At 44.9% G+C, this 18,657-nt stretch overlaps 1 protein-coding gene across 1 annotated transcript in view; it reads left to right on the top strand.

Moving 5' to 3' along the window:
* Positions 1 to 17,423, top strand: part of SLC15A1 (solute carrier family 15 member 1) — a 29,786-nt gene extending 12,363 nt beyond the window's left edge. Inside the window, exons 11-22 of the mRNA XM_065901814.1 lie at positions 2,550 to 2,594; positions 2,735 to 2,767; positions 2,849 to 2,937; positions 3,597 to 3,678; positions 5,606 to 5,725; positions 7,017 to 7,160; positions 8,409 to 8,458; positions 12,945 to 13,052; positions 13,174 to 13,282; positions 13,842 to 13,985; positions 15,517 to 15,624; positions 16,746 to 17,423. Of these exons, the coding sequence (XP_065757886.1) occupies positions 2,550 to 2,594; positions 2,735 to 2,767; positions 2,849 to 2,937; positions 3,597 to 3,678; positions 5,606 to 5,725; positions 7,017 to 7,160; positions 8,409 to 8,458; positions 12,945 to 13,052; positions 13,174 to 13,282; positions 13,842 to 13,985; positions 15,517 to 15,624; positions 16,746 to 16,937 (1,224 nt within the window). The 3' untranslated portion in view covers positions 16,938 to 17,423. The remainder of the gene's footprint in view (positions 1 to 2,549; positions 2,595 to 2,734; positions 2,768 to 2,848; positions 2,938 to 3,596; positions 3,679 to 5,605; positions 5,726 to 7,016; positions 7,161 to 8,408; positions 8,459 to 12,944; positions 13,053 to 13,173; positions 13,283 to 13,841; positions 13,986 to 15,516; positions 15,625 to 16,745) is intronic.
* Positions 17,424 to 18,657: the final 1,234 nt, after the last annotated feature.

Genomic DNA, 18,657 nt, shown 5'->3' with positions numbered 1-18,657 from the left:
TATGTTTCTGTACATCTTCATTAACAGAACATGCTTTGGGCATATTTAGCTCCTGAAAATGTTCTCTTCCAGTTCCTTTTTCATGTTTCATTTATATGGTAACTGTGAGATCACCTTGTTGTTGTTCAGCCATTCAGTCGTGTCTGTCTCTTGATGATCCCATGAACTGCAGCAGGCCAGGCTTCCCTGTCCTTCACCATCTCCCAGAGCTTGCTCAAACTCATGTCCATTGAATCGGTGATGCCATCCAACCATCTCATCCTCTGTCGCCCCTTCTCCTCTTGCTCTCAATCTTTCCCAGCATCAGGGTCTTTTCCGATAGATTGCCTTGGGTTTCTTTTTTTTTTTTTTTAATTAACTCTAGATGGCTCTATCCCCATTTGTATAGCAAAATAATGAAGAAAATTAGGTGGGGGTCGAGTAAAGGAGCCTTGGAAAATGTTGTTTAACTTTTTATTTTGTATTGGGGCGTAGCCAATTAACAATGTCGTGATAGTTCCAGGCGTACAGCCCAGGGACTCAGCCATACATATATGAATATCCATTCTCCCCTCCATTCAGGCTGCCACGTAACATTGAGCAGAGTTCTCTGTGGTCTACAGTAGGTCCTTGTTGGTTCCCCATTTTAAATCCAGCAGTGTGTACTTGTCCATAGGAGTCTTGCAAAAGATTTGATCCAAATATCCAGGACTCATGCCAGTCAGAGTGAGAACAAAGTTTTTCTACTGATGGTTGTTTAGTCGCTGCTCAGTCATGTCCAGTTCTTTGCAACTCCATGGACTGCAGCATACCAAGCTTCCCTGTCCCACTGTCTCCCAGAGTTGCTCGAATTCATGCCCATTGAGTCAGTGATGCTATCCAACCATCTCAGCCTCTGTCACCCCCTTCCCCTCTTGCCCTCAGTCTTTCCCAGCATCAGGGTCTTTTTCAGTGAGTCATCTCTTTGCAACAGGTGGCCAAAGTATTGGAGCTTCAGTTTCAGCAACAGCCCTTCCAGTGAGTATTCAGGGTTGATTTCCTTTAGGATTGACTGGTTTGATACAGCAAGTAAAAGATGTATTGTCTTGTATGGGATCCACAGAATATTTAGACTGAGACTTGGTATCTTCCACACTGAAATGGGATACTTGGGCTAGAAGTACCATCCAGAAATGTGAAATGACTCTGTCAAAGTCATTCTTCCCAGAGCAGGAGCTAGAACACATCATTCATTTGTCACAGCTGGAAGATACATACCTAGGAATTTTTCAAAATAGGATTAGAAAATCCAATGCATGAAGCTCAGGAGCCAAAGTCATAAGCTAGCCTTTCTTTTAGAAACTGAGGTTGAAGAAAAAAATTGGCACACATGCATGGTTTTATTGCACAGGAATGATTATTAAAAGGATATATTATCTCTTGGGGAAAAAAATGTAGACATTAATCTTCTCATTTGAAAGTATGGAATTTAGACCAGCATCTTAACCAGTTTTACATGTTGGGCAGGGACCAATTATTAGAATCAGGCTTGCACTAGGAATGCACTCAGCACCTTTCAGCTGTGTGACGTGGTGTCATCCTGTGAACCTTTTGAAAGTGTAATGACCCAGGACAAGGCAGTGAGGATCAAAAGAGAGAACGTGTATTAAGTAGTCAGTGACCGGCTTAGATTAAGAACTCCCAGTGGCAGACTTCCTGACTTTCTATGCTGTTCTCCCAGTGGAGGGACCAGATGTGATAGATTACACTGGAACATTCACATATCCAGTTCTCCATGGGCTATATAACATACACTTGTACAGTCCTGCATCATCTGTCACTGCAAAACAGGTTGAATGTCAATAGGCTGCCCAGGTTTAAATTCATCACCCTCTAGATGGAGTTACAGTCTAGCTGTAGGACAGTCTAGCTGTCAGCAGTAGAACTTAACAGTTACGATATTCCTGAAACTGAGATCCTAATACGTAGAGAATATCCTCAGGGTATGAAGCTGCTCTCACTTCGCAGGTGATGCCAGCTTCTCAACAAACCTCAGAAGTGCGTTTTTGTCTTTCTGAAGGATGTTGTTGTTGTTTAGTCACTAAGGTCATGTCCTACTCTTTGTGACCGCATAGTCCGCAGCATGCCAGGCTTCCCTGTCTTTCACTGTCTACCAGAGTTTGCTCAAACTCATGTGCATTGAGTCAGTGATGCTATCTAACCATTTCATCCTCTGCTGCCCTCTTCCCCTGCCTTCAATCTTTTCCATCCTCAGGATCTTTTCTAGTGAGTCATCTCTTTGTATCAGGTGGCCACACTATTGGAGCTAGCTTATCTCAAAGCAGTAGTTGGTGCATTCTTCATGAGGGCTTGGAGTACTATTTGTTGTTAACTGAACAGTGGAAATGCAAGCAGTTTGTCCTCACCTATAGTCACAGTGGAGCCGGAGACCAGCCTGATGCTGACAAACAGTTTTAAACCCCGTACCAATTCAGACCTCACTCCTGATTAGGAAAAGACTCCACACTGACTTGTAAAACATTTAAAACCCATGTTCCCAAATGATGAAGTAAGCCTATTTGTTTCTTAAGGGCTCCAGGTGGACACTGCAAGCAACGACCATGAGTGGGAAAATTGTAAGTTTGGGGCATGGAGATATGGACAGCCCCGGGCCACTATTCCTTTGCCCTCTTTCTGCTTCCCTCTCTTAACACTTCAAGCTCTCAAGCGATCCTCTATGAGAACTTATCAGTGAGATATCCCCCCTCTTTTTTAGGGAATCATTGAGATCCAGCCAGATCAAATGCAGGTAGGAGAAAATACTTCAGTTGCTTTCCAAGCTCAGAGCCACCAATGAGACAGTAACAGCCCCTCTCCACTTCACCTGCAGACGGTGAACGCCATCCTGATTGTCATCATGGTCCCCATCGTGGATGCCGTGGTATATCCTCTGATCGCAAAGTGTGGTTTAAATTTCACGTAGGTGACCCTCGGCTTAGAGTGGGGGTTGGGGCTGTGTTTCCTCACCTCCCAAGGCCCTGGTGGTAGGGATGTCTGGCTCTTCTCCCACAATTCGACGTGTCTGAGGGAGTTTTCCAAGAAATATTTTTGAAGCAGATGTCTATGTGCTGGTGTTTCTGAAAATTTGACCTTAAAATAATAGTGCTATTAATGGCTATCTGCAGAAGCCTCTAATTAAGACTCCCTGGTATGTACAGATGATAGAAATTTCAACTATGATCCAGAGGAGTTTCTAGAAATTGAATGTCCAAATGCAAGTGAGAAAGTGTATTACGTTTATCCTCCTTCGTCTTGGTCATGAATAAGAGCCAAAGAGCCCCTTGGAGGGACTTCCCTGGTGGTCCAGTGGTTAAGACCCCGCACTTCTGCTGCAGGGGCCACAAGTTCGATTCCTGGTTGGGGAACTAGGTTCTCTCAAGCCCTGTGGCACAGCCAAAAATAAACAAATGAAGATGTGGGCTTAATTTAAAAATAAAAGAGAGACCCTCGGGATCCACGTGTTTAGGGGGGAATTGGTTTTGTCTGGGGATGGGAGAGGAGGACTCCCTTCAGGCGTTTGCCCTCAGCTCACTCACCCACGGCTTCCTGAGAGTCACCCTCTCACTCATCCCCCCCAGCTCCTTGAAGAAGATGACAGTTGGTATGTTCCTGGCTTCCATGGCTTTTGTGGCGGCTGCCATCGTACAGGTGGAGATTGACGTGAGTTGCCTTCTGATTCTGCAGTGGCCTTTCCTGGTGGGTCGGGGAGGGGGGGTGGCGCATCCTCCTTCAGGACTGAAACTATGAAGGGGGCCAGGGATTGGCTGGTGAAGCAAGTCCTGGAGCTGTGGATGGTGTGCCCTTTCAGTCAGCATGCCCTGTGGGTTCTTCTCCCTGCAGAGGATGCAGCCAGGATACAGGGCCGAAAGGGCACACTCAGGAGAAAACTTAGATGGCACTTATTTACATGGGGACTTCCATTTAGAATACAGTTTTTATGATGGAGGGAAGGTTGTGGAACTTGTTTTGCAATCTGAACCCCTAAGAGATCTGGTTAAAGGTATGGCAAAAAACCACTACAATATTGTAAACTAATTAGCCTCCAATTAATAAAAACAAATGAAAAAAAAAAAAAAAAGAGGTTGGTCACTCACACAGTCCTTCAAAAATCTCGTTAATGGGAAATTGTTAATGGGACGACACCTTTATGTATTCTAACATTCCCTATATGGTTAGTTTTGCAGCAGCTCATCCACATGTCAGTTGGGTTCAATAGGGAACTGAGGTTGTTCATCTGAGGTCTTAGATAAAAGGTCTCTCTCTCTCTGTTTCTCTCATACCCTCTCTGCTCTCCCCTCCTTTCCCCACTCCTTCACCCCATGTCTCTCTCTCTCTCTCTTTCTCCATCTCTGTCTTTCTGTCCCTCCCTCCCTTTCCATTCTCTGTTTAAAATTTTAATTGCGGTAAAATATATATAAGATAAAATTTACCATCTTAACCATTTCTGTGTGTACAGTTTGGTAGTGCTAAGAACATCCATATGGTTGTGACCTCAATCTTTAGAACTCTTTCCGTCTTGCAAAACTGAAACCCTGTACCCATTGAACAACAGCTCCCTGTTTCCCATTTCTCCAGTCCCCCAGGCATGACCTTTCTTTTTTCTCTCCATGAATTTGACTTTTCTCTGTTAACTCGTGAAAGTGGAGTCGTACAGTACTTGTCTTCTTCTGTCTGACTGACTTCACTGAGCACGATGACATCATGTTGTAGGACGTGTCAGAGTTTCCTCCCATCAGGTAGAATAATAGTCTGATGTAACACCTGTTGTTTTCCATTTACTGGTTGATGGACATTGGGTCATTCCACCTGGGGGCTGTTGTCAGTAACACTGCCATGAACTTCGGTGTGTTCACCTTCTCTTGGACAGGACTCACTTTATGGAAAAATGAATTATGGGGCTAAAATCGACATGGATTGCCTCAGTGACCCTGGGATTTGAGAGAAGACATGGTAGGGAAAAGGCAGGACCCCTGAGCAGGCTGTGAGGCAGGAGTCCATAAAGCATTATGAGGGGATCTTCAGAGTACCGTGTCCAGGGCTAAGGTCCCAGCCTCCAGAGTTACGAGCAAGGAGGCTGGCATCAAGAGAGAGAGAAGATCCCAGGCCCTATCAGAGCAACCTCGTGTTAGGGGATGGTTGCTCTGAGCCTTCACGTACTGGGCTGCATAACCTGGCATCCTTTGACCAGGTTTGACTTGGAGGTGGCCAGGTGGGAGTTGGGGCAGCCTCTTGCTGACCATTACCATGTTCTGTATGAGCATTGCTTTCTCCGGGTGCCAGGAGACGTGGAAATGGAGGCCTCCTGGGCTTCGTGGTGGACACCTGGTGTGCCTCAGCCAAGATGGCTGCCTCAGCCAAGATGGCTGCCTCAGCCAAGATGGCTGCCTCAGCCAAGATGGCTGCCTCAGCCAAGATGGCTGCCTCAGCCAAGATGGCTGCCTCAGCCAAGATGGCTGCCTCAGCCAAGATGGCTGCCTCAGCCAAGATGGCTGCCTCAGCCAGGGGTATAGGATCGCAGCGCCAAGGTTAAGGTCATTATCAACATGCACCGAGGACCTCAAGGCCACGTCTCTTTTGTTTTGCTCAGAAAACTCTGCCCGTCTTCCCCAAAGGAAATGAAGTCCAAATCAAAGCTCTGAATATAGGAAATAATAACATGACCATGTCTTTTCCCGGAACGACAGTGACATGTGGCCCCATGTCTCAAGTAAGTGGAAGTGGGCTTGCTTTTCCCTCTTCTGACCCGAATTATAATAATAGGGTTTGGAGAGCCGATCTTCTGGGTTCTTGGAACAATCCCAAGACGAGCCCCAAAGTGAAACGTCTTCATCTTTCATCTAATTCTGGCTTCACTCTGGACCAGTGTCTGTGAATCATCCGGGTAGCTTGTTAAAATGCAGATTTGTGACCAGTGGGTCTGAAGTGCTGTGTTTTTACAAGCTCTCGGGTGACAGTGCTTTTGCTGGTGATGGAACCACACTTTAAAGAGCAAGGTTCTGGGTCAGTGGTTCTCCACCAGCGCCATTCTGGCCCCTCAGGGAACACTGGGCAATCTCTGGAGACATTTTTTTGCTGTCACAACTGGGATTTTGCTCTTGGCATCTCCTGTGTAGAAGCTCGGAGCTTCCCAGGTGGCACAATGGTAAACAGGAGGCACAAGAGGTGTGGGTTCAATCCCTGGGTCGAGAAGATCCCCTGGAGAAGGAAATGGCAACCCACTCCAGTATTCTTGCCTGGAGAAGCCCATGGACAGAGGAGCCTGGTGGGCTAAGATCCATGAGGTTGCAAAAGAGTTGGACATGACTGAGTGACTGAACATGTGTGAGTACGCGCGTGCGTGCGCACACACACACACAGCAACTAGAGATGCTGACACACCAGTCCCTCAACCAAGAATTGTCTGGCCCCAAATACCAATAGCACTGACACTGGAACACCACAGTGTAGATGGATGGTCATGGGTCTCAATTAGAGCTTCTCAACCCGAAGTCTGGAGAGCTTTGATAATTCTAACACCAGCATCCCAGCTCCAGAAGTTTTGATTTAACTGGTCTCATTGCTGTTCAGCCACCTGTTGAGGTCCTGTTGAGGACCACTCCCTTAGATCTCACCAAACTAATAATTGTGCAAGAAGAAAGAGTGTTTGACTCCTAATGCTTAGGAAAGGTCACTATTGGTTTTCAACCAGGCTGTTGCTTTTCCTCAGTGTGCCTCTTTGCCCAGTGGTAGAAATAATTTCCGTAGCGTTTATCATCCTCAAATGAAAGTAAAGTACTGAATGAAAGTCATAGTTCCTGTGGTAATGCTAAACAACTTTAGACTAGAGTCCACAGGGGCAGGCTGGTGCAGGAGCTGAGGCAAACCAGTGCCAGCTCCCCGCAAGGCATTTTTGATGTGTATGAACATGACCTGGGAATGTCAAATAGTATGCATGACAGTGTCACTTAGTACAGAACAAGGCTCTGGTGTAAACTGTGACTCCTTTCCCCCCATTATAGACAAAAGAATTTATGACTTTCAACGTAGACAACCTAAGTGTGAACATTTCTTCTACTGGATCACCAGTCGCTCCAGTAACTCATAACTTTGAGTCAGGCCATCGCCATACCCTTCTCGTTTGGGCCCCAAATAACTACCAAGTGGTAAGTAGGTGGACATTTCCAGCTGATTCTAACTCTTTGTGTTGTTGCAGACATGGCCATTTAGTGGTGTGACTTTGTTTTACCCCCATGTAGTATCGTATTAGATAATCCTCAATTCTTGCTTTTTCAAGGACATAGTCATCTGGCTTCCAAAAAAGGTTTGACTGGTGAGTGGGAAGGGTTGATAGGAATTTGACAAATTTTAAAAAGAACTTCTGGGCACAGTATGGTGTGTTTGAACACAAGTCGCATAGTACCTGTGTGCATTCTCAGAGACTTTTTGAGATAAAGTTTTCAATATACCTTTAATAGTATTCATTTTAAAAATCGGCAGTGGGTAATTGGGAAATTAGAGCCATCTCTGGAAAAAATAGTGACTGCATTAAGTAAAAGCAATAGAAATGCATTAAAATGATTTCATGACAAAATATGAACATCTAGATATTTCGTTCGGTGTATAAAGAAGCTATGAAGGTGTAGTTGACCTAGTGAAGGAGTTGTGGGTATTCTGTAAGGTGAGTTTTGGTGAGCTTCTACAAAACTGCAATACAGAATTAAGATTTGTTGGTAATGTGTGTAACTAGAGGGCTATTGAGAGACTTGCCCTAAGTCCTTAAGAGAGCAGTGTTCTGTGGAACCACTAAAAAGCAAGCACTAAAAATTGTACAGGCTTGTGGAACTCTGCTCGATATTATGTGGCAGCCTGGATGGGAATGGAGTCGGGGGAGAATGTACACATGTTTATGTGTGGCTGAGCCCCTTTGCTGTTCACCCGAAACTATCACAACACCGTTAATTGATTAAACCCCAAAACAAAATGGCTTTCCAGGTGGCGCAGTAGTAAAGAACCCTCCTGTTAGTGCAGGAGACATAAGAGACGTGGGTTCGATCTCTGGGTCAGGAGGATCCCCTGGAGAAGGAAATGGCAACCCACTCCAGTATTCTTGCCTGGAGAATCCCAAGGACAGAGGAACCTGGCGAGCTACACTCCGCAGGGTCATAAAGAGTTGGACACGACTGAAGTGACTTAGTATGCACGCACAATACAAAATAAACAAGTTTTTAAAAATTGTAAAGGCTCCTTTTAACTTCATGTAAACCAAGGCTGAGTGGTGGAGCCTAGCTAATTTAATCACGGTGCCCTTAGCTCCTAGAATAAATGTCCCCAGCATTCTCCTTCTCTAAAGCCTGAACTGTTCATCGGAACTTATTCTAAGGGGTTAGATTTGGTCATGTTTTCTTTCTCAGGTAAAAGATGGCCTTAACCAGAAGCCAGAAAAAGGGAGAAATGGAATCAGGTATGTGAACTTCTTTAACACTTGTTATATCAGCTTCTTCTGGAAGTAATGTGTACCCATGGTAAAATCCAGCTATAACAAGGATATCAAATGAGAGTCTGGGCTTTCCCCCAAGAATGTGAGGCTGGTTCAGTATTTTTTAAATCGTAAATAAAATCCACCATCTTAATATACTAAAGAGGAAAATCCACATCGTCAAATCAATTGATGCAGAAAAAAGATTTGATAAAATTCAGCATCCATTCATTTAACAACCCTCAGCAAACTCGGAGCTGAAAGGAAGTTCCTTATTCTGAAAAAGTACTGGACTTCCCTGATGGTCTGGTGGTTAAGAGTCTGCCTGCCAGTGCAGGGGGCACAGGTTCAGTCCCTGGTCAGGGAAGATTCTACATGCCACAGGGCAACTAAGCTTGGTCCACAACTACTGAGCCCACAACTGTAACTACTGAAGCCCCAGTACGCTAGAGCCCCTGCTCCACAACGAGAGAAGCCACCACAGTGGGAAGCTCATGCACCGCAGAGGAGTAGCCCCACTCACCATGTGCAGCAGCAAAGACCCAGCACAGCAAAACAAATAGAATTTTTTAAAATCCCAGCTAACATTGCACTTAATGGCAGAAGTCTAAATGCTCCCCCGCCCCCCCCCCCCCCAACATCAGGAACTAGGTCGGGTCGTCTACTCCACTCCTTTTTAAGATCCTTGCAGATGCTAGTGCCATGAAGCAAGAAAAATACATAAAAGCACCTCGACTGGAAAGGAAGAAATAAAGCTCTCTCTACACGCAGAAGGCATGAATGTCTACATCACAAGTCCCCAATAGCAAAAGCTCATAGACTCACTAAATGAGTTTAGGAGGGTTACAGGACACAAGGCCAATGACAAGACAAACGTATTTGTATATACCAGCAATAAATGATTGGAAGCTATACCTTTTACCATCGCTTAAAAAAAAGTGATGAAATACTATTTATAAATCTTATAAGACACATGTGGGATTTGAGAGCTGAAACTACAAAAAGCTGATGAAAAATCAATGAAGAGCTAAATAAATGGAGAGATACATTGGTTTCATTGATTAGAGAACTTAATACAGCAAAGATATCAGTCCCCCCCCAAACTGATCTATTGGTTTAATGCAATTCCTATCTCAATTGTAGCTCTAGTTTTTTGGTTTATGATTTTTTTAGTTTTACTGAGATATAATTGACAAAAATCGTAAATATTTAAAATATACAACATGATGGTTTGATAGATGTATACGTTGTCAAATAGTTACCACAATCAAGTTAATTAACATATTCGTCCCCTGAAAGTTACCCTTTTTAAATTATGAGAATGCTAAAAGATTTAGTCTCTTAGCAAATTTTAAATATATTATATAATATTAATTAGTTATAGTTACCATGATGTACTTTGGATCCTTAGAACTTATTCATCTTAAAACTGGTTGGAACTTCTCTGGTGATCCAGTGGGTTAGGACTTCCTGCTCGCAATGCAGGGGACCTGGGTTCCACTCCTGGTCAGGGAACTAGATCCCACATGCCACAACTCAGAGTTTGCATGCTGCAACTAAAAGGATCCCACATGCTGCAACTAAGACCTGATGCAGTCAAATAAATAAATATTCTCTCAAAAAACTGAAAGTTTCATGCCCTTCGACCAATATCTCCCTTCCCCATTCTCCCCTTCCTTGGCAATTACCACTCATTTTTTTTCACCGAGGTATTCACCCCAAAGAAATGGAAATATATGTCCACTCAAAAACTTGTAGATAAATGGTCAAAGGACAGCAGACAAAAATGTAGAAACAATTAAAATACCCATCAGTTGATGAACAAAATGTGGTCTGTCCATACAATGGAATATTATTCAGCCACGCAGAGGGATGGAGTACAGCTCTCTGCTGCAGTGTGAATGGACCTTAAAGACATTATGCTAAGCTGGAGAAGCCAGGCACCGAGACTTCCTGCCATGCATTTCCATTTACACGAAACGGCAGCATATCCACAGAGATAGAAAGCAGGGTAGTGGTTGCCAGCGACTGGGGGCGGGAGGGGGCGTGGAGAGGCATTGCCCGTGGGGGTCGAGTATCCTTCTGGATTGATGAGAACCGGGACTGTTGTGCTGGTTGCACAACCCTGTGGCTATCGTGAAATCACTGAATATAGGCTTTATTTAAAGGGGTGAGTTTTGCTATATGTGAATTCTGTCTCATAAAACCTATTTGTTTTTAATTGAAGAGGAACAAATGTCTCTGTCCCCCAGTTATTCTTTAAGGAACCAGTCCCGTCTTGTGTCATTTTCTCAGCTGGTACCTACCCTCCATACCTCCTCGCACATTCACTTTGTCGCTTAGATCCTGGTGCTCCTAAGAGGCCAAAGCCAAGGGTCCCTTAATGGGACCCTAGGATTTGCCTAGTCAAAACTCTGAGAGCTCAATAGGTCTTGAACCTCTGCTTTCCTCACCTTTCAAAGAGTTCAGAATGTGTTTGCTGCTTATGCTTTACTATTTTCTGTGTGTATGTGAAAACGCATCTGATATTTGTGATGTTGCTTTTTTTTTTTCCCCAGATGATTTCCATTCTTACTGTTATCTCATACCAACCCTAAGACGTATGTCAGGCAGGCAATAGTACTCAAGTGTTAGGGTTATGTTCTAAGTCTTATGTCTTATAATATTACAAAGCCAGGCCCCAGGCCCAAGGGTCTACCCCTAATTTCATGCTATTTCCACTGTCTGTGTTTCAAATGGTTTCATCTTAGCCTTCTATGAAAGTGGCATTTACAGTTTGGAGCAGAATTCATTCTGTGAGGCTCCTGTCAACCTCCATCAGGTTCAGTTTTCTACTTGAATCACCTGTCAAATGACACCAAATCAAATTCCTAAGGACTTTTGGACTTGAATTTTACTCATAAAAATGTCCCCTCAGTCCCTGGAATTTGACCGATATTACATATTGCCACAAACATAGATGAAACTTGGCCACTGTTGACAAAAAATTAATAGTCCATCTAAAGAAGAAATAGGGAATTTTATTTGAGCCAATCTAAGAAGTATAACCCAGGAAGCACTCTTCCAGAAAACTCTGAGACCTGTTCCACTTGTTAGAAGTCAAAGGTACTTCATGTATACAAAGGTACTTCAAAACATACATTTTTGAGACAAAAGATTATACATCAAAATGATACACTGACATTTTTGCATCAGGCTCACCCAAAACACACAGGCCAGATCTGAAGGTACAAAGCGAGCCACCCGTAACCATGGCCCCTTACTGAATAAGGAAACAATCTTATCTTCCAAGAACTCACATTGCTGGCATCAGAGGAAAGAAAACAAAAAAGCATTGATCTCTGTGGTGGAGCAAGCATCCTCACCTTTGAGGAGGTCTGGTTAATGTATAATGAAGACACATGCCATTAGGGAGGGCTCAGGATGGGTAAGGAACATGTTATGCTTCATTTTCTAGTCCCGCCTTGAAACATGAATTTTATTCCATCACCCTATATTTTATGGATGTGAAAGTTACATTGTTCTTTATGGTACTTAAGTATATACCATTATCACTTCTCATTCTCTAAATTGGGTGATCTGTATACCTTCACTCGCCTCTCTGTCAGGAAAGACCCACCGGTCTTATTTGGGGCGGCCCACTTCTCCTTCCTGGGGCAGCATAAGAATGTCAGAGTCTTCTCTAGCCTGGAACATTTGAGGAAGGGGTCTCTAACCATTTGTCCCCCTGGTCACCACCTATATGGTTTTTTGGAGGAAATAACTCAACAGGTCCCCTGGAAGCTTGGGCACGGGACACTGCAGAGACTAGAAGCCTTGGGACCCAGCACCCAGTGCTACTGGGTGTTCCATCCTCAGCCGTATTCCTATGGGATGCTGGTCTCGTTTACTCTGTGATCTGCAGGCATAGGTCTCTGCCGTCTAAAGGGAATTCCTTAAAACTCTCTCTGCTTCCTGGGCTGGCCCAAGTCATCCTCCCCACTCCTCGGAGCCCCTCCTTGGCTGAGGGTGCTCTTTAAAGGTAAAGGAAATAATTGGGCTTCTCTGACCCCCAAAGAAGCCCCAGTTGGAGACTGACTTTTAGGTACTCAGTAACTTCTGCTTTTGGTCGGTCACTGCTTCTGGAGTAAGAAGCCCAAAGACACAGCTGCCTTCTGGAAAGGAAAGAGATCAACACCTGTTTCAACCTGTACTTAATATCCCCAAATATCACTGAAATAGTTCCTGGTTACAAAGTAGTTAGAAGAGTTCCCAGCATTTTACTGTGTTAAATAGATTCTTTTAGGTGTGTTCTCATGAGCAGGTGAGCAAAGACAAACCTAGACTTGGTTACTTTCTGTCTTTATACTCTAGAAGTCTTCTGCAAACATCTTAAATTCCTTCCGAAAGGAAACAGAGCCAGCTTCAGGTGCGACATACTGTGACCTAGAGCAAACAGTCTTTTCACAAGACAGATGGTTTTCTGTTGCAGATTCGTAAATGCTTTTGGCGAGAGCTTCAACGTCACAATGGATGGGGAAGTTTACAACAATGTCTCCAGTCACAATGCCAGTGAATATCTTTTTTTCTCTTCTGGCATGTAAGTACCTGCAATGGCTACTTTGCTCTACAGTTTAAGGGTTTCCAGCCTTTTTCTTTAAATAGTACATTGAAGGTTTCAATACCAAGAATGTTAACCTGTATTAACCTTTCTTTTGTAGAAAGAGCTTCTCAATAAACTCACCAGAGATTTCACAACAGTGTGCAAATGAGTTCAAAACATCCTACCTTGAATTTGGTAGTGCATTTACCTACGTAATCACCAGGAAGGTTAGTGACTCATTGCACTGAATCAGGTGTGCCGTTGAAACTTTATTGATGAGAGTCCTTGCAAACAGAACATAGGAGTGATTTAATGGAGTAATATAAGGGTCTATATTTTAAACAAGTTTAGGATTAATTCAGTTCACCACTAATTCTTTAGTTTATCATTGCCTTAAGTTCACTGTTAGAATAAAATTACACAAACTGACTTACTCTAAAAGTTCATGTTGATCAGTATCTGATGCTTCCTCATAGACTCTTCACATAGACTTTGGAGACTTTTAGTTCAAAGAGCTGGGAATGTTTTCAACAAACCTGACTTCCAACCTACTCTGTCATTGAAGAGGAATAAGCTAGTGAACAAACTTTCAAGTCCCACCAAGGCCATCCCAGTCCAAGGATAAAATGCAGTGTTGCATATTTACATTTATAAGGTGTACTTTCTGGATAGATTGTATGAGGTAACCCTGAAGGTCCAAGTTCAGCTGACCGGTCTGCATGATTTGTATTCTGGAAGCAGTCTCGATTTTCATGTCTCCTTCTTGTTTCTGCCTTCCTGGTTCAGAGTGATGGCTGCCCCGAACCAAGGGCTTTCGAAGACATCTCCCCCAACACAGTCAGCATGGCTCTGCAGATCCCCCAGTACTTCCTCCTCACCTGTGGCGAGGTGGTTTTCTCTGTCACCGGATTGGAGTTCTCCTATTCTCAGGTTTCTTGTCTATTGTCGTGTACACCCCTCTCCTACAACCCTGCCTTCCAAAAATGCTACTGGGACTTAATAATAAGCTGGAGTAGCCAGGTACTTACAGTGTAAAAGAAAAGTCTGGAAATGTGGGTAGATTATGGTAGATTCTACTGAACATGGTTTTAGAGATTGCTGCTGCTGTAGCTAAGCCGCTCCAGTCATGTCCGACCCTGTGCGACCCCATAGACAGCAGCCCGCCAGGCTCCCCCATCCCTGGGATTCTCCAGGCAAGAACGCTGGAGTGGGTTTCCATTTCCTTCTCCAGTGCATGAAAGTGAAAAGTGAGAGTGAAGTCACTTAGTCGTGTCTGACTCTTGGCGACCCCATGGACTGCAGCCTACCAGGCTCCTCCGTCTGTGGGATTTTCCAGGCAAGAGTCCTGGAGTGGGGTGCCATTGCCTTCTGCGGGTTTTAGAGATTACCCAGTCTTATTTACTGAATAAGAATATTACTGTTTAGGGAATTCCCTGGCGATCCAGTGGTTAGGACTCTGTGCTTTCTCAGCCAAGGGCACATGTTCAATCCCTGGTTAGGAAACTGAGACCCCACAAGCCTCATGGTGAGGGCCTCCCCCCAAAAAAAGGAATATTACTGTTTATCATTATGAGTGTCCACCTATAGGTGTCTGAATTCCCAGTTATATGATAGAATTTGGAGTCCTAAGTAGGAAAAACTCTATTAATGACCATTACCAGGGTCAAGATGCCAATGGCTTCCATGTTTTCAACCTCATTCATAACAGCATCCATATACAGGTCTGTGTCCTCATTGTCTTCAAGGGTCACTTGAGGTCTCTTTGTAACTCCCAGTAAAACCACCGATGAAGGTCTCACTCTTAAAAGTTAAAAAATAGGATTGCTTTTGTGCATGTTAGGCTAATGAGGCACATTTTGCTGATGCCTGAATTAGAGCTTAGGTTCTGAACTGGTTTATCACAATACGGCCAGAGCCGTCATAACCCCTGCATGCCCAGTATCTTCACATTTTGCAGTAAAGACTGTAAATGTGAGCTGGATGCTCCTTTTCTGCAATGACCTCACAGTCTAGTTAAGGAGATGACTGCAACACAGGTGACAGGAGTTTGTTTGGTGAGAAGTTTTGGTGACTTGGCAGGAAAACTCCCCAAAGAGCAAGATGACAGCACGGGGCACAGCCTCCACTCGGGGTGAAGGAGGTGCCAGGCCAGGTGGCTTTGTGTGAGAATTATTCTATGGAGATAGAATCGGCGTCTGTAGATCTGTCCATTTCCTTAGGATGGTAACTCTGCAAGCACGCAGAGAGTGAAGAACAAATGACTCCTGTGTACTCACAGAGCATGAGCGTTTGGGATGTCTCATCATCCGAGTGATAGTCCTTTTCGCATTAAACCAACCCAGCTCTTAATGTGCCTTTTGGGGGGTCAATGGCCTCATTAAGGGTGTCGTTGAGTTAGGTGTGATCTCCTGCTCTGAGCTTGGCGTCTGAGTTGGGACTCACTCTGTGTCATTTCCTTCAGGCTCCTTCCAACATGAAGTCGGTACTGCAAGCAGGATGGCTGTTGACCGTGGCTGTCGGCAACATCATCGTGCTTATTGTGGCAGGAGCAGGCCAGTTCAGTGAACAGGTACGGATGCAAACAGAGATGGCGTGTACCTCTGTCTTGTCTGTTGATGACCCTCCCTAGCCGTCTCTATGTACATGTGGTCATCTCCGCTAATGGCCAAATACTACCCTCAGACCCAGCCAGACAGAGCAGTTCCCAAACGCCCTCATAGCCAAGCGTGTGCTCATTCTTTATTTATCCTTGGTGTTACGTGGCCGGAATGTAACCAGATGTAACCACGTGCGGTTAACCGGCTGCGCTGTGCGGTCTGTGCTCAGTTGTGTCCGACTCTCTGCGACCCCGCGGACTGTAGCCCACCAGGCACTTCTGTCCATGGGGATTCTCCAGGCAAGAACACTGGAGTGGGTTGCCATGCCCTCCTCCAGGGATCTTCCTGACCCAGGGGTCAAACCCAGGGTCTCCCGCATTGCAGGCAGATTCTTTACTGTCTGAGCCACCAGGAAGCCTGAGGACAACATACCAACACCCTAATATCATTTACTATGAGAGGAAACGTCTTTTCCTAGCTTCACTGAATGCAGCTTAATGGCCCCAAACCAGGCATGTTATCCAGAAAGTTTCATAACACCTGAAGTTAAAACCATTCCAAAAGTTGTCACAATTTTTCCCATTAAAATGAGGGCTTCTCTGGCTCTAGAACTCTATCCCCCAGCACTCAGCATCTCTGCCTCGTAAGAGAGCTGCCCCTTAGCCCGTCAGATTCATTACCAACCCCACCAGGACCCATCAGGGTCTATCCTGCCTGCTCATGACCTCGCAGCATTGCCAAAGCGTAATTTAAAACATTTCAGCATGTTCTGTTTCCCTCAAGACTACTGCCTGGTGTTCTCTTGGTCCAGCTTTTTGCCTTAAGACGTGGGTCTTTAGAGATTTTTTTCTCATTTTCTTATGGGTGTCTGCACTCCAGAGCTGTTAAAAGAACGTTATCGTTACACTTGGGCATTCGGGAAAAGCTGGCCATTCTGTATCTGCGGCCATAGCCTACAGATTTTCCCTAACGACAGCATTTCCAACGCCTTCGATCTGGATGTCTAAAGAAAACCTACCCGCGATGTATACATGCATTCCCGTAACCTGTCCTGTTTTTGTGTTTTTCCTGCTCCAACTCAAACTCTTCAAAGTGGGCCGAGTACGTTCTGTTTGCGGCACTGCTTCTGGTCGTCTGCGTAATATTTGCCATCATGGCTCGATTCTATACGTACATCAACCCAGCAGAGATTGAAGCGCAGTTTGATAAGGATGACAAGAAAGATTACTTGGAAAAGAGCAACCCGTACACCAAGCTGGACTCCGTGTCACAGACACAAATGTGAATCTCCGGAGGCAAGCGGAGCCGGGGCTGGGCCCGGGGTGTGCCCGGGGGTCTGTCCCCTGGGGGCCAGACACTGCTGGTGGCCTCTGATGGGGAAGACTTCAGAACTGTGGACCAAAGCAAGACAGCTGCTTTCTAAGCAGCCGGCAATGACCCTGAAACTCCAAAAGAAGTCCTTTTGTTTATTTGTTTGTTTTTAGAGAAGTCTTATTTAAAGCGCACACACACCCACACACACTTTTATAACAGAGTCCATACTCTGCCTTAACTCCTTTTCCTAACACACAAATAAAGTTATTTTGGACTAACTTGAATTTTTCAAATGGTGGCAAAGTTCCATACTGTTTGCATTCGTACACTCTGTGGAAACAATGTTAAATGAGGCAAAAAGTGAATGGTTAGGCTTTTGAATGGTGTGTATTCATAAGAAGGACCGGCTGGTATTAACTGATAACTCAACCTTCTGTTGCTAGTTGTTTTTCCATTCCCTACCTCTTTGTAAATTATGTATAACTCGAAAAACCACTCAGGTAAAGGCCAGCCATGATTTTTGGAGTTTCAACGGTATGAAATAAACTCTCGTTCTCAAGAGTAAGTGTCTGTGTATTGGGGGGCAGGGTAAGAAGTCCTTAGGTGCTTCCTGACTATACAAGCGGTGCCCGCTCACTGGAATTTCATCAGAAGGTGACAAAAGCTTGAACAAAGCAAGGCCCACATACAGGAAATTCCAGAAACAGGAAATGTCAGGGTTTGCTTCTTTTGGTCCTGCTTTTCTCAGGGGTATCTCTAGCCTACGCTTCTCTTTTATTATTAGAAGCTTCCTATGTGCATATTTCTTACCATCTCAAAGGGTTTATCTCAACACTCGTGAGCATTTTTCTGCTTGAATAAAAGTTGTTCCAAAATACTGAAAATACTCCCTGCCCAGTCTGTCCTATAGATATTTATCACACAACCATTCCCAGGTGTCAGACCCAGAACGAGTCTACCTCGGCACTCCCATAAAAAAACAAGCAACAATTTATTTCAGACATGCGCCCAGCTGTGAATGTGGGTACTGGTTCCTGGGTTTGGAGCTTGGATCTCTGAGACGCCTCTGCACAAGCTGATCATCGCACGGTGGAGAGGGAACGACGCAGAGACCAAGTCCAGATCGAGAAACGCGAACGCGATGAGCAAAGCTTGCTCAGGGATCTCTCCAGTCCTTCAGAGCAAGTCCCTGTTCTCACCCGAGGAGGCTCTTCCTTCCGTGGATATGGCACCTTTCTCTCCGCTCACTGCAATCCACCAGCTTCCGTCTCCTGGAATGCAGTGGGTCTCTTTCCCGTCAAAGGCAAAAGAAAAATCAGATCCTGAGACACTTAGTCCTGACCTACCCTCACTCACGTGCCCCTCCTGGCAAAGTCCGCTTGCGTTTGGGATCCAGGCCACCTCCTCCAACAATTGTCCTGTCCCCCAGTTTTGTTACAATGAATTAAGTTGCATTGGGCTTCCCACGTGGCTCAGCCGGTAAAGAATCTGCCTGCAATGCGGGAGACCTGGGTTCGATCCCTGGGTTGGGAAGATCCCCTGGAGAAGGGAAAGGCTATCCACTCCAGTATTCTGGCCTGGAGAATTCTGTGCAGAAGTCCATGGTGTCGCAGAGTCAGACGCGACGGAGCAACTTTCTCTTCACTTTGAGTTGCATGGACCTTGCTTGAGCTTTCGCCCAAGCTGGGTTC

Source organism: Muntiacus reevesi, chromosome 11 (assembly GCF_963930625.1).
Source record: "Muntiacus reevesi chromosome 11, mMunRee1.1, whole genome shotgun sequence".
Taxonomy (NCBI): Eukaryota; Metazoa; Chordata; class Mammalia; order Artiodactyla; family Cervidae; genus Muntiacus; species Muntiacus reevesi.
This window is presented reverse-complemented; position numbering and strand designations above follow the sequence as displayed.